General features: G+C 40.9%; 1 protein-coding gene across 2 annotated transcripts in view; it reads left to right on the forward strand.

The window, feature by feature from the left end:
• Nucleotides 1–23,355, forward strand: part of SNX17 (sorting nexin 17) — a 1,062,675-nt gene that overhangs the window by 351,712 nt on the left and 687,608 nt on the right. For both annotated transcript variants that reach the window (XM_044061496.1, XM_044061495.1), the window contains exon 2: nt 19,412–19,486. In XM_044061496.1, coding sequence (XP_043917431.1) covers nt 19,412–19,486 — 75 coding nt within the window. The remainder of the gene's footprint in view (nt 1–19,411; nt 19,487–23,355) is intronic.

Here is a 23,355-nt window from a genome sequence, read left to right on the forward strand (position 1 = left end):
CATATAAGAAACAAACACATACTTCAAAGATTACAGCTGTATGACAGATCTAGGTAACTGTTATCCTTTTGGTGCTTTGGCAAGATGTTGGACTGTACTGGTGGTGATCCAGGTTTAGCTACCAGGGTCCAGATGCAAATCTTGGAGAAGGACTGAGCAAATGGATGGAGTTCAGGACTTCTTTGGGGGAAGAGAGGGGAAATTTTTTTACCACAAAAATATAACCTGATTGGTGGCAATTGCTTAATTTCAAGCAAGTCTTGTGTTTTACTTGGAAGGCCGCTCATGGAATTTGTGAAGTAATTATACATCTGCTTATACTCTGTGAACATTTTTGAAGGACTTGAAAGCTTTTGTTTTATCCCACTTTGTCTCCGTTATTTCAGGACTGTACATATTAAGTTTTCCTTGTACTGCGGTAGCGTTGTCGCCTTACAGTAAGACGTTGTCCTGTTCGATTCTCAGTTGGCTGTGTGGAGACATGCGTGAATGGGTGTACCTTCGTTGAAGGTTGTGCATCAGGGTTAGCATCTCGGCACGTAAAAATCTACTGCCAATCATTAGTGGACCGGAGTTCCGCTGTGGCGACCCCTAACCGGGAAAAGCCGAAAGATACAACAACATATTAAGTTTTCCTTGTCTTTTTGTTGATTCTGACGCTGATCATGCACTGCGCACCGTTTTTGTAACCCATGAACTGCTTCAGTCTAGTTAGTGCCCTTATAAAGATGAGGCCTACAGAGCTGCATACAGTAATCTTGAACGGATCCTTTACGGCCATGTGCAAAGAATCACAATGATGTCTTGTTTTCTACTAGTTATGTCTCCTTCGTACGACAGTATCTCATCAACTGCTTTCTCAGTTTAGTTACTTAGCTTTGGACTATCTAATCTCTACTGTTTGACATCTTTCTAATTGCTTTATACTTTTTAGTATAGTTTTTATGAATGCTGTTATCCTTTACATGAAGTATTTAAATGCACATACTTTAATTTAGCTAGTTTAATTTTAGCATTATAGCGTAGACCCTACTGGCTTTAATAAACCATACATCACCACAGTTTCAGATCTAAACTGTGATAAAAGTCCAGTGTCTCCACATTTCTTTGGATGGCCAGTGAGTTCTGCAACTTATACTTTTTTTTTTTTTGGTTAAGGTAGTCTGTTGGTCATCTGTATTGTGTAGAAATGAAAAAAAAAAAACTGTGGGTTTTGATAATTCATAGTAAAATGTGTAGGCCATTGTCCAAACTTGCTTAATGTATTTATTTCTATTTGTTAACTAGGACAGTCCGACTGTCTAAATTCCCTTTTTCAGTGGACTTCCAGAGAGAAAAGCTTAATAGTTAGCATTATAATAAAATTTAATGCAGTAAAATGCATTATTTTAAACAAGTCTGTCTTTCAGAAACAGAGGGTTAGTAGGTATTACTATGGCAACAGGAAACCGGGCAGATGGATAGTAGTAAGAGGTGTGGTAAGTAGTAGCTAATGAGAGAGAGAGATGAAATGATAGAGAAGTATGCAGGGTTGTAGTTTAAAGGTAGATTTTTGAAGCTTTGTAGGGTCTAGTTTTATTGCTGTGTCTAGAAATACTAAGTAGGAGGAAGAGGAGAAAAAAAGATATAGAAAGAAGTTTGAAGTAATGGTAAAGTATGCTAGAGAAATGTTCTTGGCTACAGGACATGCATTGGTTTGGGTGTATGTAGATTAACTGACAGATCTCTTTAAAAAGAGATAGGGAAGTTAACCATTTTAGCATGCAGTGTAATGGTATACACATGTCATTTACATGTACACAGTAGTATGCAGAGGCTGATGTAAGAGGGGATGTTTTGGGTGGCTTAAACACCAGAATAGTATTGGTGCTGCTGGTCCTGAATTGCCCCTTGTCTTGGGCTAAGCAGGTGTTGCATCTTTCTACAACTAACAGTGTCTGTTGGTAGAGTGCTAGTCGCAATAACCTACCCCCATTTGGAGTACTTTCCTGGTAAAACTTTTGCAGCTGTAGTCAAGTTCTTACAGTGGATAGTAAAATGTGTTTTTTCTGACCCACCATTAACTATAAATGCCTTAGCCTTACCATACCATGCTGTAGAGGGTGGGGCAGGCATATGTCTGAGCCGTTACTGGTCGGGGCTTGCAAGCAGAATTATTAGATCCCTGTCAAAATAGTGAACCAACAGAAGCGAGTCATCCAGTTTCTCGGATCACTGCAATATGCAACACAGCAGTGTTGAAGAGGAGCTGAGACATAAAGCAAGATGCAGCATTTCATAACATCTGATGTAAGCGGAACACTATACTGCCTCACTTAAAAAAAAAAAAAAAAAAAAAAAAAAAAAAGCAATGGAATGGAACTCTGATTATTAGCCACATAGTGCTGTTGTGAGCTAACAACCCCTGTTCCGAGTCTGAAATACTTTATTTTGGTGGAAACCATGGGAAATCTGATTGGAATGACAACATTTTGCATTGTACTTTACAGTAACAGTAAGTGTATTTTGGGTTAATTCTATAAAGCAGTATCTGAGGTTGTAGAACTTTTTCCTGAGTGGATTTTTAATATTCTGCTTTAATTAAGGTGTAACCCCATGTTAATAATAGCCTTTAATAATACACATTGTTCTGAAATATATAGATTGTACTTCCCTGAATATAATGACTGGAGCTGTGACATGGGGGTGGTCCTTACTGGAACTGTGATAGGGGTGGCCCTGACTGGAGCTGTGACATGGGGTCCTGACTGGAGCTGTGATTGGGGGGGGGGGTCCCAACTGGAGCTGTGACATGGTGGGGGTCCCGACTGGAGCTGTGATGGGGGGGGTGCCAACTGGAGCTGTGACGGGGGTGGTGCCAACTGGAGCTGTGACAGGGGGGTAGTGCCCACTGGAGCTGGGGTAAGGGGGTGGTGCCGACTGGAGCTGGGACATGCGGGTGGTGCCGACTGGAGCTGTGACATGCGGATGCGTCAACTGGAGCTGTGACATGGGGGTGGTCCTGACTGGAACTGTGACATGGGGGTGGTCTTGACTGGAACTGTGACATGGGGTTGGTCCTCACTGGAAATGACATGGGAGTGGTCCAGATTGGAGCATTGCCAATGTTCTTCATGTTTCACTGTTGCAGTCATCACCTGTGGGTTATCCCTGCTGTGGTAGCCCTTGGCCGGCCTGAATACCAGAGTCAGTGTTTTTCTGCATCGGGTGCTGTCGTCTGTAGTCTGATGCAAGGTCATCAGTGCTATAAAGCAAGGCAGCAGACTCCATTACATCAGTCTTTCTTGATGTGGAGCCCGTCGCAGAAGCAGTTTGCAAGTGTGCCGGTCGGTCGCTACCAGAGTTTGAATTTCAGCTGAAAATGTTTAAAGCTAAGTACCCCATTGGGGATCCTTTTTCTCTTGCACTAACAGATGTCCAAAAAAGTTAACAATTGTCTCGCCTGTGGAAAGCAGATCCCACATCGAGACTTCCATTCATACTTCGTCACTTGTTTAGACCCAGACCACGACGTCCCGCATTGCTGGCTCTGTGCCCTCTTTAATGCGAAAACCGTTCGCTGTAGAGCTCTTATTGTAGACTGGTATTTTTGTCTTCCATCTTTGCATTCCGAAATGTCGTCAGTCAGCCAACAATCTGAGGATATTCCAAAAAAATGCAGAGGTAGAATAGAGACAGACCACACAAGGCTAAGCCTTCCGACGACTCTATCGCTAAGTAGGTAGTCAGTTCTCTGAAATTCAATGAGGCGCTTTCACAGCCCCTAATGCCCGATTCGATAGCTACTCAAGCCTCTACTAAGACAGTTTCGGAGTTCGGTATGCCGCAGAAATCTTCTTTAGTCTTCCGAGCCTTTGGCTGTCTCTGCCTCAGTTGGGTCCAGAACTGCGACGCAGACACTGGCTTCCAAGGAGGCCTCTCGCACTACCAAATCTAGACAAAAAACAATGTCTTCTCATCCAACTGCCGTTCATCTCTGACCGAAGGATACTCTTAGGCCTATAAGCCAGGCCACTCCTAGAAAAGCTGCCCCTAGCCACCATCTTGCTCCTGCTCCATCACCCCAACCACAAATGCTTAAAATGACAGAGGATCTCATTTCCTTTATCAGGGGAAGTCAGGCCACAACTTCTAAAAGGAAAAGACACCCTTCCCCAGAAATTATGACAGGACAGGATTCTGAGAAATCTGACTATTCAGATTTTGAAGAGGAACAACAACCCCTGACTGATTATGAGGATTCAGATGCAGAGGAATCCATTCCTTCTGCCTCCCCACCAGAAGACCTTTCCTTTGGAGAAAACCTTAACACCTTCTGGGAAAATTTCCAATGGGAATCCCAGGATTTCTCTCAGTCTAAGAAAAGACTTGGAGAGTTTTTGGACCTGCCCCAGCACAGACCCCTGGCTATCCGTCCTATTTTAGAAGTGGTGGATGATGTTTTCCATGAATCCAGCTTAGCCCCTGACGCCCTCCGACCTGCTCCCAGTAAACATGACAGATATAACAGAGTACCGGATTCTCACAAATATCTGTACAGAAATCCTGCTGTGGACCCAGAGGTCATTACACAGGGACCTAAGGGAGCTAAGACTAGTTCTGCCAGGAATCCTGTTCCTTCTGACAAGGATTGCAGAGCTCTGGACAGATGGGGTAAAACAGTATACACCTCTGCAACCTTAGCTATCAGAGCACTCAGCTGTCAGTTCCATATGTTAATATCAACAACACACTTTGGAACTATTAAAACAAAAGATGCCAACCTTTCCTGACTGTGCCAATTTGAAAGAGTTAGCAGATTTACTGCAATCTACTTGTCAAGTGGCCAAACGCTCATTACAATGTGGATATAACGCCCTAGAAGCCTCAAGCAGGACAGCAGTGTCAGGATCTGTCATTAGGAGACATGCATGGTTGAAGGAACAACCTCTCCCTGATCATGTCAAATCTGAAGTAATTGATGCACTCCTGGTTAAGGACCGCTTGTTTGGAGTAAAGGCAGAAGAGGTGCTTAAAAAGATGGAAATCAAAGCAAAATCTATGCAAACAGTAAAGGATTTCTTTCAGGTTCAACCTCCCAGGTTCAGCAGGAACTTTCCCACTAAGCACTGGTCCTTCCCTGCACCTAGCAGACGGGGCCAAGGTAAGCCCTGTAGGGATAGACCGCCCAGGGGCAACAGAGAACCAAACAGTGGACCACTTCTGCCCCAAAGGCAGGGAGTCCTAATCCAACCTTCTGTGGGAAAAACTCTCAATGACTTCCTGTCCACCCTCTGCCCGCCTTTCACTCACCAAAAGTTAGAAGGAAAGCTCTCCCTCTGAAAAGAAAATTGGATTTCTGTAACAAAGGACCAATGGGTCGTAAAGGTAATTTTTCAGGGATGCAAATTCAACTAGCTCCCAATTCCAAGAGGGTACCCAGACTTGCCTCCAAATCAGTGGGCAGGGGCATTGAAACCGGTATAAACTTTCAAATCCCAGGATGCAATAGAACCTGTGCCCTCAGATCAGACAGGCAAAGGCTTTTATTCCAGGCTATTCCTGGTTGCCAGAAAAGAGGGCACTTGGCATCCCATCCTGGATCTATCTGTTGTGAACACCTCCCTGGTGGTCCCCAAATGCAAAATGCTAACTTTGCAGCAGCTGCTGCCTATGCGGACAAAAGATGTCTGGCTAGTGACCCTAGACCTAAAAGATGCCTGCCTCCACATCCCCATAAGGGGAATCCTGCAGGAAATTCCTGCGCTTCAGAGCAGGCTCACAACACTTTCAGTTCTCTGCGCTACCCTTTGGCTTATCTGCTGCACCCAGAGTATTCACCAAATGCATAGCCCCGGCCATAACATTTTGCAGACTGAGAAATATACAGATTTACCCTTATCTGGATGACTGCCTCATTCAGGCAGAGTGGAAAGAAAAGCTCTTCCAGGGCCTTCTCTTTGTCAAAACCCTCCTAACTTCCTTAGGGTTCACCATCAACGAGATTAAATCAAAGCAAACACCCTCCAGGAAGATCATTTTCTTGGGAGCACTGCCGGACACAGCATCCCACCAAATTGCTCTCGTGTCCCCAGAAAAGCAGAGCTTCCTACATCTCTACTTTACCCAGCTAGCTTCCAGAAGTCACTTCAGTGCGAGGAAGTTCCTGCAAGCCTTGGGGTACATGCCATCTTGCATCCTTCTAATTCCTGTGGCCAGGCTTCACATGAGGAAACTTCAGTGGTATCTAAAGAACCTGTGGTGTCAGCACTCTCAGCCTCTAGAGACCTCTTTCCCTCTGATCCCCTGTATAAGGGCCAGGTTTCTCTGGTGGGCAGGGGCCTGTGCCAGGAATGAAAGTCTTCCTTTCATCCTCTGCCCTACCAGCCAGACCATCACCACCGATGCCTCAGACATTGCTTGGGGCGCTCACCTAGCAGGTAGGTGCATCCAAGGTCTTTGAGATGCCCAGCACCTTCCCTTGCACATCAATCAGAAAGAAATGATGGCAGTACAAAAGGCTGTGATATCCTTCAAACCCCATCTCAGGCCAGGGGTTCTCCTTGTCAAAACAGACACCACCACAGTAATGTGGTAGATCAACAAACAGGGAGGGACCCAGTCCTACCCCCTGTTCTGGCTAGCCATGAGCCTCTGGCTGACTGCCACCTCCATGTTTTTACACCTAATTGCCCAATACCTACCAGGGGTCAACAACACCCTGGAAGACCACCTAAGCAGAAGCTTACTGGACCCCCACGAATGGCAGCTCCACAGGAAAATCTTTTTGCAAGTCATTCAGGAGTGAGGAACTCCGGATATGGATCTCTTTGCTTCGCACCTCAACCACCAGCTCGAAAAATTCTGTACCAGGGAGTATCACCACCTAACGTGGAAGGTGGATGCCTTGACCTTCCCCTGGAACTCCCTGTTTGTGTACGCATTCCCTCCTCTGCCTCTTACTCCCAAGGTACTGATCAAGATAAGGGAGGAGAGACCAAAGGCCATCTTCATTGCTCCAGATTAGCCCAGACAGCATTGGTACCCCTTACTACGCGGCCTGACATCACAGCCTCCCCTGATCTCAGACCTCTTGACGCAGGTGGGGATGCTGCACTCAGGCTTGCAGACTCTCAAACTGTCAGCGTGGCTAATACTTTAAAAGCAAACAAGGGGTCCCTGTTAAGCAAACAGGTCCTAGACATCATCACAGAGGCCAAAAGGCCCAGCACCAGAAAACCTTATGCAAGGAAATGGAAAAGATTCTGCTCCTGGGGGGCATTACCTTACAACCTTCCATCCCTCTTATCTTGGACTACCTAGCTGAAGCTTGGTATAGTTCCGAAAGGTTTACGGTTCTTCAAGTGCCCCAATGGGGTTAGCTTGGGGAATCCTATGTTCGAGACTTTAGTGACATTCTTTAATGAAGCTGGACTAAACTTTTTGAAATTATTAAGCGATAACAACAAGCAAAAAATGGAACTATTAAGAACTGAAATTAACAACATTGAGGTTAATATTAAGAGCAAGTTAACCGTTGAAAATTTTGAATCATTGTTTAATGCCTTATCACGTGAGGTGAATACACATGCTGTAGAGGTTTTTAATAGAAAACATTCTAAATTAATACGAGATATGACTGTGTATAAGAATAAGACTGCATATAACAATTTTGCCCCTAATATCAGAGGTAATAATTTCTCTGAGAGCAAAACTGGAAATAACATGTTTATGAATGGAAAGGTTAGTCAGCGCTCTTTCAGTGAGGTTGTTGGCACTGCTGATTTGGAAGCCAATTCGAATATTGAGAATAAAGAGAATAGTAATAAAGGAAGAAATGTTAACACTGTTGATAGTACAGCAAGGGTTAACATTTCAAGTGAGAATAATTTAAGTAATAATAACACTGAATGTGTGAGTAAACCACAAAGAATATTTACAAGTGGGGTATCACCAGCCATTGGGCAGCAAGGTAATAGTGTTAAACAAAAAACTGTTAATGAAGCTTTAATGACAAAAAGAAATCAAGGGAGTAAGTCAACAGTTTTGACACATAGTCGTACTTTTTTGGGGTCGAATTCGTCGGGGGACGAGGCATGATGAATGACATTGATTGTTTCAACATTATTAATTTAACAGAACATGTATTTTCTAGTGAAGAATTAAAATTATTTAGATATGGTTTTAATTTTGTACCGTATCACAAGGCAAATTATAGTAAAACAGTTATAGATGTTAAAAAGTTTGTTAGAAATTTGAATTTAGCATATTTGATGCATGATGTTCCTCAATCAGAGAAAGCTTTAATTAAGCCATCAACTTTTTCACCTAGATTACAGCATACTATTGAAGTTTTTGAACAAGTATGTATTGAGGACATTAAGAAAGTGTTAAATAATAAAAAGAAAAATGATGATAATTTAAATAAAGAAGAAAGAATTGCTTTAGAACATCTAAAAATTTTAAGAAGTACTTTAAGATTTATGAAAAGTGATAAAGGGTCCAATAATAGTGATCATGGAACAACAAGCATACCATGACAGTATGTTGGAAATCTTAAATAACCAAGATGAATATGAGAAAATAAATTTGTTTGACATTTATAAAAGATTTAGACTTATTGAGTCGTATCTATATGATGCACTTATGTCTGGGTACATCAATATAGAATTATACAATTTTTGTTCTGTACAACAACCGAAAATAGGGGTGATTTTTGGAATCCCAAAAATACATAAAGATTCCAAAAATCCCCCTTTTAGACCTGTGGTGTCAAGTCCCCATTCTAGTACTGAGGGTATTTCCTTAATTATAGATGCTGTTTTGGGACCCATATTATATGAAACTTCATCTTATGTTAAAGATTCATGGCATTTTCTGGAAAAATTAAAAAATTTTGCTAGAAATGAGATTTTTGATCCCAATAAACATATTATTTTTACTTTGGATGTCATATCATTGTATACGTGTATTCCACATTTTAAGGGAATTGAAGCTGTACGTAGTTATTTAAGTAGAAGAAATTTATTTTCTAATGATGTGATTTCAACTATTTGTAGTTTTTTAGAAATTATATTGGAAAATAATTTTTTTATGTTTGACAAACAATATTATAGGCAAAGAAAGGGAATTGCCATGGGGTCATCTGCTGCCCCTTCATTTGCCAATACAGTCATGGCATGGTGGGAGTTGGAAATATTATCTATGATAAAAGAGAAATTTGGCATTGTTTTCTATAAGAGATTCATCGATGATTTAATTTTTATAATTGAAGGAGATGTGTCGATGGTTCAAAATTTTGTATTAAAAATTAATGAACATTCAGATTTCTTACAGTTCACTGTGGGTGATGTAGGGTTGATGGTGAATTTTTTGGATATCTGTTTTTGGTGGGATCTTAATGAAAATAGATTTCACAGTAAAATACATAGAAAACATACTTTCACTAATGGATATCTGCATTATAAAAGTAACCATCCAAAACACACTATTAAAAATATACCGAGAGGTCAATACATAAGAGCAAGTCGCATGACCAGTAAACGTGAAGACTTAATTCAAGAATTTCATTTCATAACTTCTTTATTTATTGATAGAGGTTATGATGTTAATGTATTAATGACCAATGGAAATGAAATTTTTGATAAACATGAGTCCTTATTTCCAGCAATATTAAATGAACCTATTAATGAAAATATAGTAAAAGAGTGTAGAACTATTAGTTTAGATAATGAAGTTATATGTTCTTTTGATATGAGTGGTGATATGAAAGAGATAGCATCAATTCTCACAAAAAACTGGAGAATTATTCAAGGAAATCATGATATTTTAAAAATATTGGGTAATAAACCACATTTTGTGTTTAGGAATTCTAATAATATCAAGAAAATGTTAGAATATCATAATTTTGAATCCAGGAAAGTTAGTATAAATAAAAAAGGTATGTTTTGTTGTCAAAATTGCAAAATCCTGTCGTTTCATCTCTGTAGGTCCTAATATTTCCATAGTTAATAGTGATAGAATTATTGAAGTTCCAGGTTTTGCAAACTGTAATTCATGCGGGTTAGTGTATGTAGGCATGTGTACAGCATGCCCTGCGTTCTATGTGGGAATGACAACACGTAGTTTAAGCACCCGCATTAAAGAACATTTATACAGTATAAAATGTAAAGATGACAAAAATGCCTTATATAAACACTCTTATCACATGTCATTGTTTTAAAAAATTTGTATTTTCTGTGCTTGAAATATGTGAACCTGACAGTAGAGCTGGTGAGTTTAAAAATTACTTAGAACAGAGGGAAACACTATGGCAAGTCAGGTTAAATTCGGACAAGTTTCCTGGTTTGAATGAAACAATAAATGTGAGATGTTTTTTAAAATATAGGAAACTAGGAATAAATAAGAAATGTAATGTGCTTCATTTATTTAGTAGTTAGAAATTGTTTTAAATTGGTTTTAATTAATAGTTTTAAACAAGGATGTTAATTGTTTAATTGATTGTATATTTAAACAGGATGAAGGGGGCAGTGAATGTATTCTGATGAAGTCGTGAGATGAAAGCGTGTATTAAAGTGTTTTGTACGCTATTTTGACTGGATTCTATATTTCGTATTGTACCTGAGGTTCGTTAAAGTATTTGCTTCCACCATTCTTTTGCCACACCGTTGGGAACTGATTTATTGGTTTTGTGCTCATTTCTGGTTTTACAGAGGCCAAAAGGCCCAGCACCAGAAAACCTTATGCAAGGAAATGGAAAAGATTCTGCTCCTGGGGGGCATTACCTTACAACCTTCCATCCCTCTTATCTTGGACTACCTAGCTGAATTACTCAATAGTGGCCTCTCCTTCTCTTCTATTAAAATCCATGCCTCAGCCTTTGATTAAACAGTTCCTCAGAGGGGCTTCTAATATCAGACCTCCCAGAAGGCCACCCACACCAGCATGGGACCTGAATTATGTTTTAGAAAAACTAACCTAATCTCCATTCGAATGTGCTGCGTCAGCAGAATTGAGATACCTCTCCTGGAAGACTGCTTTCCTATTAGTTATCACCTCAGCCAGAAGTGTTTCAGAACTTCAGGCACTCATGGCCGTTGAGCCCTTCTTCATTTTCCATGCAGACAGAGTCTCCCTGAGGACTAACTCGTCCTTTATGCCCAAGGTGGTATCTGATTTGACCTTCAGCCAGGCCATACATCTACCCACCTTCTTTCCTAATCCTCAAAACAAGGGGGAAAGAATTCTGCATTCACTAGATGTGCACAGACAACTCCGATACTACCTGGACTGTACTAAAACCCTTCAGAAAAACAGACCGCTTCTGGTCAGCTCTGCCCAGGGGCAGAGGGGAAGCCCATTTCCAAGCAAACAATTTCCAAATGGATATCACACTGTATCCATTTCTGCTACAGACTGCATCGGAAATCCCCCCCCCCCCAAAGTCTATTCGTACTCATTCCACAAGGGCAGCCTCCACTTCCACAGCATTCCTCAGAGGAATTCCCACCAGGGACATCTTGGAAGCTGCCACCTGGACCTCTGTCCATGCCTTTACAAAACATTACCACCTACCTTTTTTCTCTAAGTCTAGGACAGGTTTTGCCTCTGCATTTCTGCAGGGATTGCTGACCCATGACTAGGGCTCTTAACTAATTCTTCCACTCCTCTCCTCAGCTTTGGGAATCCTCCCACAGGTGATGACTGCAACAGTGAAACACAAAGAACATAGTACAGTTGTGTACACTTAACCATAAATGTAGATGTTCAAGTGTATTCACTGTTGCAGTCCTGGTTTCCCTCCCTTCTTCACCCTTATATCCTATTTCCCAAGGGGGGGACATAAGCTTCCCACGGTGGCTTTTAGCCACCAGGACCACTTTACCATATTTCCTCGTGGTTCTGACTAGTTAGGGCAAGAAAAACTGATGTAATGGCATTGGCTTCCTTGCTTTATAGCACTAATGACCTGACGTCAGACTACAGGCGTCAGCAGCCGATGCATAAAAACATTGACTCTGGTATTCGGGCCGGCCGAGGACTACCATAGCAGGGAATAACCCACAGGTGATGACTGCAACAGTGAATACACTTGAACATCTGCATTTATGGTAAGTGTAAACAACTGTACTTTTCTTGCTAAAGAGGTAGCAAAGACTTTTAAAAACAAGTTGGAGTGGGGCTGTAACAAATCAAAATACAGCACTTACAACTGTGGAAGCCAACACTGAAAACTGTACTATTGAATTAAAAAGGGGGGGGGGGGTCTGATTTCGATTGCTGGTAGCATTGTTGTGCACCATGAAGTCTTACGCTGTGACACTTTGTGGACGTGAGGGTTTCTACTGGAGCTATATTACTTTGCTTTGCACTTTATAGTGACAGAAGGAGTGAGTTATGATCCAGTGCAGGATACTGTTTTTTTCTTTTATTTCAGTCTTGATTTGCTGTGTGTATGTGCACTCCCCAAGTTGTCATGTTGTCAGTAAATCAAGCAGCAGAGCAGCTTTGCAAGTCAAAATGGTAATTCTAGCTTGTTGAGGGAGGTACAAACTGAGTGTACCGTAAGGTTGGGGGCATGTACCCCATCCCACTTTTACTTATATTCCAGCCTGAATGCCATTCTGAACGCCTTCCCTTTTAAACCGTTTTGAAGGAATGTAGTGTTAATTTATGAAGTTTTTCGCAGGCAGAACATTATTTTTGACAAAAAGCATGCTAGAGTGGAGTTTTTATTTTAATATTAGTCAGAAAATTGTGCTTGGGCAATATGGAATTTAAAAAAAAAACGCATCTTGTAGATCCCAGCTTGCATTATGAAATAGCTGATATACAGCTTATTCTGTTTTTTTCTCTTGTTGTGCCATGAAAAGTGGGCTTTGTCTGCAGCTGGTCATTTCTTGTCAGTGCCCTACATCAGTAAACAAGTAAACATGTAAAGAAATGAGTTAAATAAATTAAATGGCAACAGTCTGCCTGTGTGATTTTTCCTTGGTTACTAGTTTCAACTGCTGGGCTGGCTTTTGTTTTCTTAAAACTGTGGCCATCCTTATCATTTTTTGCGTTTGGTGGTCTGCATGCCACAACTATGCATCGAGGCTTCCTATTGACTTCTGCCTCCAGCCTCTAAGCCTAGAGCAAAGGTTCACTGTACCCGTCTGTTACAGTTTGTACTTCCATCTCTTTAGCATCATTACAGTGTGATACAGTGTATTTTTATGGTGGTGCTAGGCTCAAATGCAACATATTTGTGATGAGCACTGCAATGTGCAATCACTGATGCTCTGTTCTTGTTTACATTAAAAGAGCGAGATGCAATTATCTTGGACTTGATGTATAGAATTACCAGGGTAGCGGTGGGAATATAATCCCCAAATAGAGGGGTACAGGGAGGCTTTGTTTCCCTGCAGAAATCCTTTTGAAGTGTTTTTCTTGGTTTCAGATTTTAAAAGCTTGTAGAACTGCCTTTTAGTGGTCACACGTGTGTCAATCGCATTAAAGACTCATTTCTGTCATGGAAATGTTTATTTCCCATTAAACTCTGTAGCACATCCTTTGCTTTTTCTTTCTCTTCTGTACACCCTAATTTCAAGTGCCAACATATCCCAGTTCTTGACCACTACACTCAGTGTCTTTGTAATGTGTTACTGCTGCTTCAAGCAGAGCACACAGTTGACACCTTTTAGAACTTTGTGTTTAGGAGAGCACTGCATCATTTTCCATTCATACGTTATTTGGCATCCATGGTGCCTCCTTTCCTCTTAGTCTCTTTCTACCCCCTTCTGTTTTTGCTACACTTTTACTGGTAGAGCTGCTCCCCTCCTCTCAGATAAGTCTAAATGAGCTCTTGGGTGCCACAACCTCTTTCATGAAAAAACATGAGTGTAAGTAGGCCTCAGTGTAAAGCCTCAGATCACTCCATGTTGTTGTCGGGTACTTTTTATCCTGTTTCCATGCTCATTAGACTTGACATTCCATCAGCTTCTAGCCATATTCCCCAGTTCTCTCTCCCCCCTCCTTTTTTTCTACATGGTAACACTGCAACTAGTGACAAGGCCATTGAGCTTTATATTTCGCTGTCTTCTCTTGCTCCATTTTCTTGTTTCAGCACACACCTCAGATCATTTAAATGTTCTGTACAGACATGCAAAGTTACATGGGGTCTGCCTTCCGCTTTCTGATTTGTTTCAAAAGTCCTTGGATTCCTGTGGCCAGGACTGGATCTAGAATGGATGCTACCCAAACTAAACTGTCCCATCCCTTTACTCTCCATTTAACACGTCATGTAACAATCTGCCAGTATAATGACACCAGCTGCTGCAGCAGCAGCAGCACCTGCATTAGTCTCATTTAGCCTTTACTTTTTGCCCTTTCCCTTGACCTCTCTCTCATTAACCCATTTTTTTTTTCTTTTATGGCCCTGCTATGCCCATGCCCCTTTGTTCATAATGTTTAAAAGGCTCTGTCCATTATGTCTGTCATCATGTCCTCATGGCACTAAAGTGTACATGCTAAAAAGACTGCCACCCTCTTAACAATTCATCTAAGTCTTTTTTTTTTTTTTTGTTTATATACCTTTCCCCCACGCTACCTGCCAACCTTCGTCACTGCAGTCAGATATGTGCCTATTTTTCCTTAGCGTTGGAGGAGTGTGTGTGTGTGTGTGTGTGTGTGTGTGTGTGTGTGGGGGGGGGGGGGGGCTCGACTAAATCCTGTATGGTTGAGCACCATTTGGGAAATGTAGCCAGTCACGGGAACTATTTCTGTGGATAGCATTATGGCAGAGAGAGGATTATTTATTTATTAAATTATCCCCACCTCTGATAGTGACATAAGTATTTATAACACTGGTAGGATCACATATGCCCCTACATTACGCATTTGTATGCCCCCCTGCACATACCTGGCAAGGCAAGGGATACCATCACTGGCCTCGTCTACAAGTGGTCCAGCCCCTACTAATGAATAACCTCTATACACAAGCCACTGCTAAGTCAACTAGTAGAGCAATGTGTATAACTCGGCCAAGGCCTACCTTCCCTTTCACCAGAATAGCCAGGCTCATCCTGCCTTGCCTGTTTTGTTAAGTGCCCGAGTTGTACTGTAAATGTACTTTTCTGGGCTGTAGTCAGGCTTCATTCCTCTATGCCAGCAGCACAGAGTTCCTCTCCCCTATTAGTGTCATTCGTCCATATTGTCAGTTACAGTATTTTATGGATTCTTTTTTATGTTTTTTGTCCACCATAAAAAGTATCAGATTATGGTCTGGTCTGGTCAGTTAACAGTTAGTGAAATTGCCAGACACGAGTTCCTTTACACGTCTGGCCATGTCCAAGCAATAAAGAAGCTGTTTGGAAACACTTTTTGTAAAAAAAAATAAAAAATGCAGTAATAATAAAATGTGGTGAAAGTGCATTAGATGTTATATGACAGGAAGTAAGGAAAAAGTCTCTAGATCCCAGACGGAATTGTCTTGTAATGCATTTCCTAGCAATAGCAAACTGTTCTCAGAATAAGAGAATATGAGAATTTGGAATATCACAGTACAAGGACTCTAAATAGTGTTTCTTTATATGTGAAGCTTACCCATCGCTCTCAGCCTCTTAGAGGAAGAAATCTGGACAAAAACATAAATAAGGGGGATACAAAGGACAAAAAATAGGAACAATTTTTAAGTAACTAGTTCATGTTATGATGATGGTTCCCTTGCATGTGTTTGTTTCTCTTGATCTAGATAGATGAATAGAGGGTTTTCTATTGTAAATGTGATGCCTGTCCTTTCTTAGCAGACTCGTACCCTAGAGAAAGAAAGAAAATGTTTAAATCCGCTACCTGTGATATAACACACTGAGCTTCGGAATTTATTTTGTGACATAAGTTTTGTTTTTCTACAAGATAATCAGAAGGCCAGAAGAAAAAAGGTCTTGAACTGCCTCACTTGCCTCAAAACATTTTGGGGGTAGTGTCATAGTTGCAACCAAAGGTGTGCAGAACCTTGGGCAATAAACAATGTTAACAGCATGTTCTCACGGGTTATCCATTTAATTGACCAGGCATTTATAGGTTCATAGGTGTGTACTAGGCATATGGCCATGGAACCTTTACAAACCTAGCCCATAGAAGTGCCCTGGCATCGTGCCGCAGTAATTTGACACGTTGTACACACCTACATCTACTCCCAATAATAGAATTGTTTCTTAAATGAAAAAAAAGAAGTAAAATTGCAAGGGAACATAACTTGTCAGTCTGAAAATGTCATTACTGTTGAAACAGAAAAATGTAAATTAAGTTGCAAAAATCAAGAACTAAAAAAAAAATAGGTAAACTACTTACTAAGCTACTAAAATACTTAAAAAGGATCACAAAAAATAAAAATGACCTCACATTAAAGCTAACTCACATGGCACTCTGGACACAATTTGCAAGCACTGTGTGCTGTGGGACCAGGCTTTATACACCATAGACTGGCATTCTAAAGCCTGTTCTGATTCAAAAAAGTATTTATACAATGGTTTGAAACATTTTACACTGTCTTACTCCCAAATTATATCCCATGCATGGGTTTCCTTTACAAATCACTCCCTCCCTGACTGCAGGCCATTCATTAAAGTGTATTGTCTCTGTGTGAGTAGCCATTTTGTACCACTATAATTATTAGTAGCCAATACTCATAAAATTTGTTTAGCCTGTGGTGATGCCACTGAAAATTAAAGGGAGCTATTGTCCCTGAGCTTCCATTGAAAAGCCCCCCCTCCAGTCAGACTTACCTGGTCAACTAGTGGAAATAAGTATATTCAACCTTGGGTGACATCAACTCAGGGAAAATGTGAAATGCATCCACAGATTTAAATGGACGTATGTTACACAGCCACAGAAATGCTTCCATTAAATTCTGCAGAATATCTATAAGGTGACTTCACAGAGGGAAACACTAAATTTATTTGGGCCTTGGTTTTAGTAAAATGTTTACAAAGCTTTTTGGCACATAAGTCACCAAATGTTGGATACATTACTAAAGTGTGACAAAACACTTTTATGTACCAGCTGACCCCACTGTGATAGTCATGAAAATCCATCCATATGCAATCTGGTGGAGTTGCAGCTGATGTCACTGCAATCCTCCTCATCTGCTAGCATGATGCTGTCAAGACTTAGCCAAGCAACCTTATTGGTGTGTTGTTCAAAACTGCATCACTTGCAGTGGAATTCGTTATAATGCAAGCAAACCTACTACTGTGATCTATACATCTATATGATGGCGCAGGTGACGTCCCACAAATGGAACTTAGCAAAGCACTAGTCCCTCTTATTACCCTAATATATGGTAATAATCCCAAGATTGCCATAGGAAGTGTAGTGTAGTTAGGACTTATCTTCATGCATGTTGTGTAACCACAGCAGTGACACGTATCACAGAAAAGTATACTACACCTTAATAAAGTTTAGTTGATTGTACCAGTCCTTAAAAGTGGATGCATATTTCTTTCTTAGTGAGGTATAATAAACCTTATTGAGCTGACTTGCACTGCTGTTCTGAGTAGTGCTTTCATGCGACACAGTGCTTCCCTACTTCTACTAGGGACTGCTTTGTGCCTTTCAAGAAAACTGTAGTTTATAGGCAGCTGCAGACAACTACAGTCCATGTTCATGATTTGGGGTAGTTTGAAGTAGCATATAAGACAATACCGCACAGGATACATGTATGCATCTGTGTTGTATGTCTGTGAATCGCTGGACACATTCATAAAAGTCTTAAGTAAGAGGATTTTTTCAGTAAAAACTTGAGCAGGTAGTAAAAAACATTGAAGCCACTGGGAAATGTCAGCATTAGAGAAAAAAAAATAAAATAAAAAGAAAACTTATGGATAACTTGACTATGTGGGTGTCAAGTTTTGTGGTATGACTTGCTGTGTGCAGTTCAAGATAGTGTATCAGAAAATGAAGTTTGTTTCCTTTTTCAATATGCAGTGTCTTTTTTTTTTTTTTCTTCAATGTAGTGAATTTTCAACATGTTTGTTGGATGTTTTGTATGTTGACCAAGTAAAACATGGTGACCTTTCATTATATAATATATGCACACGTACAAATATATGTATGTGTGTGTGTGTGTGTGTATATATATATATATATATATATATATATATATATAATGTGTGTGTGTATGTATGTATATATATATGTATATATATGTATATATGTATGTATATATATATATATATATATATATATATATATATATATATATATATATGTGTATGTATTATATATATATATATATATATATATATATATATATATATATATATATATATACATACACATACATACACACACACACGCTCGTGAGCACAATCCAAAGTCTCTTCAATATTACAGTTCCAGGCAAGAAATGAGTCTTGAGACATTTATGATACATGTATGTGTATCACAAATAGTTCTCTTGGGCACTGAGGAATAAGCAGGTTAGTAAACAGTAATGATAATTAAACTTTAAACTATAAAACTTTTATTAGGCTTCTGAGCCAGATATTCTTAACTGTGTACTAAAGGCTTTATAATTATCTACTGTGCAGTTCAGTCATTCTGTATTTGAGTAAGGAAGTGATACTTGCTAGATTTAGTAAAGTTGCTACATGTAATCAGCCAATATCAACCAACAAAGATTACATTTTTTATGCCACCTTATTGTAACTTCATATTTCCAACACCCCCCCTCCACCACATGCGCGCGTGCACACACACACACACACACACACACACACACACACACACACACACACACACACACACGCACACACTAATCCTTTTGGCTTTACAGTGTGCCTGAAAGCTTCACAGAATGATTTAGTTGATTGTGGGATCTTGTAAGCTGGTTGTGCAGTGATATCCCTGTGAGAGCTGCAAAGTTGAGCTGGCATATGCTTTTTGTGGATTAACAAGTGGTCCTTTGTTTTATAAAGTCAGGTTTTTTGTTTTCCTTTTGATTTATTTTAAAAGTTTGTGTAAAATTTGTGTATATGTATGTATTAATATGCACCCACACATGTACAGTGTGTATTTAATCCATTGACACCTGTTAAGGTGAATCATCTGTTTAACAGAGCCCTCGAGAAGGATTGGGCAACCATGGGGCACTAACATAATGTCACCTGACATAGTGAAACCACAAACTTGATTAGGGAGTTCAAGCAGTATAATCCCTTGCAAGGGGATTTTGGGGGACTTTGTATCATTTGGTTGCATGTTTCATTGTGTGAATGTGATGAAGAGGCTTCGGTAAAACAGATGAAGATTAGACGTCATGTATTTGTCGGTGTGTGCCAATAGCAAATGAATAGACTGTGCTGTAATCATTGGACACTAAATTATTTGCTTTTCAAACCTGAGGAAGTAATGTTTATTCTCTTATGTCTTTGTTTTTATTCTCATTCAGGCCTACAATATTCATGTGAACGGTGTGTTGCATTGTCGTGTTCGATACAGTCAGCTTTTGGGTATCCATGAGCAGGTAAGAATTATATCATTTTTGGTTTGATCTGATCTGGCATTTTGCTTTTTGACTAAGTAAAACTGGTGTTAAACTGTGTCACAAGGCATCGCATTTTCTGAACAAGCCTATGGGTAGGGCTGAAACTTAATTAAGATTGGAAGTAAAGGCAGTGAGATAGGCTTCCACCACTGAAAAGGATTATGCAGATTACTGCAAGCTAGGAACAGTCATTTAATCACCGAATGACTTGGACATCCTGCAGGAAGATTTGTCCCAAATAAACAACTGGCTCCAAAGTTGTGAATTGAAATTAAATACCAAAAAAAAAAAAAATTGCATCATTGTATCCTTTGGGAAGTCATTTACCCCAGGGAGCTACCACATTGACAGTACATCCCTAAGACTTGTTGTTCAGGGTTTGGGAACTTGTGTGGACAGTGACCTAACTTTTGACCAGCATGTGTCCATTCTAAGAAAGTCCTTCTATACTGCACAGCTTATAGTCAAAGGGGTTGTAACTAGAATTAGGGATGTCTTTGCCCCCCCTTTACTCAGCCCTCATTAGGCAGTCATTGAATATAATGCTTCATTCGGCATGTGTCTGTCTAGACACATGCAAAAAATGGAACGCCCACAGAGATACCTTATTAAAAGGTTACAAGGTCTAAACAACATGTCCCACATGGACCGACTAAATGTCCTGTCACTATAGTCTGTATCCTATATACTGCTAAGAGGTGACCTATGTCTGGCATACAAGGCATCCTCTGACTCATTGCTGATGGATTTTCTGCATATCAGCAAGTCATATGACACCATAAATACTCGGTCTAAGGATCTAAACCTCTTCTGAAACCTCAACAGAGTGGTTTGGAGAGACCGGTATCTCTCGTACCAGATACTGCAGCTTGAGAATAGACTCAATCCACATAAAACAAAGCTCATTCCTGCACAAATTAGATCTGCAGATGGGAAACCAGGTATTTACTCCAGGACTGCCACCACCACTACTAATGGACATAGGCAGCTCATCAAGTTATATATGACATGATCCCATTTATTTTCATTAGAGATTTCTGCTACTTTTTACACTGCTGTATTGCTTTCTATTGCAGGTGCTTTTCTACTATTTATGAGCAAATCTTTGTACCCTTGCTACTTCTCCCATTATGCTTTTTGTCCTTTAAATGACCCTAGTGGAGTTTCATACCATCATTTCCCCCCTCCACTCTGCCATCTCAAACACCATTTTTGGGTCCCTGGTGGTGTGCCATCACAAGCAATTGTTAAATTGTTCATAGGTGTGTACTAGGCTAATGGCCCTGGAGACTTTACAAGCCTAGCTGGAGTGATCCCCGGGGTGAACTTTCAATTTCCCATCCACTCATCAAGATTTCTCTTGAAGACGGCCAGTGAGGTGCTTTGCATGACAAAATATGGGAGGTTTATTCCAGAGCATGGACAGTGTCTGGGTTATGAACCTGTCCCTCCAGCATGTTCTGTTGATTGTGGTAATAAGGTTGAGGTCTCCGGAGCATGTGGTGCCGAGGGATTGGGATTTCTTTAGATGCAGCATTTCTAACAGAGCTGGGTCAGGCTTGGCTTTGTAAGTCAACCAGAGATCGCCTCTTAGTAGACTATATGAGACCGAAAATAACCAGAGTTTGTTTAGTCTGTCCATGTAGGGCATGTGTTTAAGGTTTAGGATCCTCTTCGTGAGGTACTTTTGTGACTTCTCCAACTGTTGCAGCTGTCTAGTGAGGTACATGCCAAATGGGGCATTATACTCTATGATTGGTCTAATGAGGGAAGAGTAGAGAGAAATGGTGACGTCTTTCTTCCTGGATGCAAAACCCTTGGTAATGAGACGTGCCACACAGAAGAACTTTCTGAGCACAGTGGTAATAAGGTGATCGAAGGAGAGGTTGCTGTCAGCCTGTCTCCCCATATCTCTTATAATGCCTTCAGTGGGCTCCCATCGATGTGGTAATTACTGGGAACTGAGTTTTTCCCAAAGGGGATGACAACGCATTTTTTGGCGTTAAGCTTAAGGCCATGGTTTCGACACCAGTCATTGGTCTCAGTGAGGCCTTTCTGTAGGATGTCTGCATCACTTGGGGAGTTAATGATGGCTCCCAGCTTGCAGTCATCTGCAAACGTGGTCAGTCAGAGTCCCTCCATGTTGGCCTGGATTTCTGAGAACTAGATGCCAAACAGGAGAGGACCCAGGACTGATCCCTGTGGGACTCCACTCGTGACTGGTCGGCAGTCTGACTTGGAGTCCACTTTCACACTGTGGGTTCTATCTGTGAGCCAATTTGAAACCCACCTAATGATGTAGGGGTTGGTGCATAGTTTGGTGAGTTTATCAATAATTCCTGAGTGAGGAATGGTATCAAAGGCCTTGGCCAGATCGAGGTAGGCTGTATGAACTGCCTTAACCTCATCCACAGCTCTGGTGACTGACTTAAAGAAGTTAACCAGGTTGAGCAGGCATGACCTACCTTCCACAAAGCCAAACTGGGTGGGATCTAGAATTTGGAGATTCCCTATATCCTTGTTAATTATGTAAATGATGATGCGGTCCATAGCCTTACATATCAGACTTGTCAAGCTAATGGGGCGATGATGTCCAGGGTCTGTAGTTACTCCTTCTTTATGGAGAGATGACTGTAGCAGTGCTCCATTTGGTAGGGGCAAAGGCTGAGGTGAGGCTGTGAGTGAACAGGGCACACAGACGTGGTGCCAGTTCACTTTGTAATTCATGTAGAACACAGCCAAGGATATTGTTGGGTCTCATGGAAGCTGTGTTCTTGGCCTGAACATTGCAGCTTTAACCTGTGCTGCAGTAATGCTGGGTGCCTGGCATTCTTCCGGTGTTGAGATTGTCCTTTAGAGGGGTAGAGAGGGGTAAAGTTGGCACTGAATCTGTCGGCCAGAATGTTGGCAGTATCTGTTGGCTCAGTATAGGAGGTACCATTGTGCAGTAACTCAGAGCAAATCTGGGTATTGCTGTGGAGATTCTTGATATAACTATAGAAGGCTTTGTGGTTGTTTTAGTGTCTGCTGCAATTTTGCCTTCATAGCTGGCTTTGGAGGCTTTGATGAGGGATCTCAACTTTTTGTTGAGGCTAATAAGGGAATTTTTCCAGTCTTGGGACTTCATCCTTTTCTGCAACAGTTTCTTCCTTCTGTTGTAGAGTTTATTAATGGCAGGGAACCACCAGATTAGCTTCCATTTTTTGGAGGAGTGCATCTTGGTTCTGTTTGGTATGGCTAGTTCCATGCATTTATGTATGTGTTCATACAGTGCATTGGTGTATGATTCAGCAGTCATGCATCTATTTTCCATTAGCATGGGTGCCGTGAAGTTAGCCACCTCTGTTTTTAGGAGTCCAAAGTCAGCTTTGGAGAAGTTTTTCATGGTGGATACCTTTGCTGGGGATGTGGGTGAGATGTGGGTTTCCATGGTGATTAAGTTTGTAGTCGGTTCTTACCAGGGATGAATTGACTATTGGTGTAGAGTAACGGTTGCCCATGTTAGTAATAACCAAGTCAAGGATGTTGCTTCCTCTAGTGGGGTTAAGAATGAGTTGGTCCAGGGCATTGGAATTGATAAATTCCAGGAAGCGTTGGGCCAGTGCATTGGTACACGAGTAATTTTTCCAGTTGATGGAGGGATAGTTGAAGTTACCTAGTATGAAAGTGTTGGGTTGGATCTTAATAGTTTCCATGGTGCTTAGGAATGTGGATTGAGAGTTTTGGGACATGGTTGGGGACCTAAAGCAGGCTACAACCTGAATCGTCATCTTACCCAGTGTTATTTGTACCTGGAGTATCTCAGATGCATTGTGCTGGACTACTAGTCTGGAGGTGTGCATATCCTT

Source organism: Protopterus annectens, chromosome 2.part0 (assembly GCF_019279795.1).
Source record: "Protopterus annectens isolate FY-2018-M chromosome 2.part0, PAN1.0, whole genome shotgun sequence".
NCBI classification, from domain to species: domain Eukaryota; kingdom Metazoa; phylum Chordata; order Ceratodontiformes; family Protopteridae; genus Protopterus; species Protopterus annectens.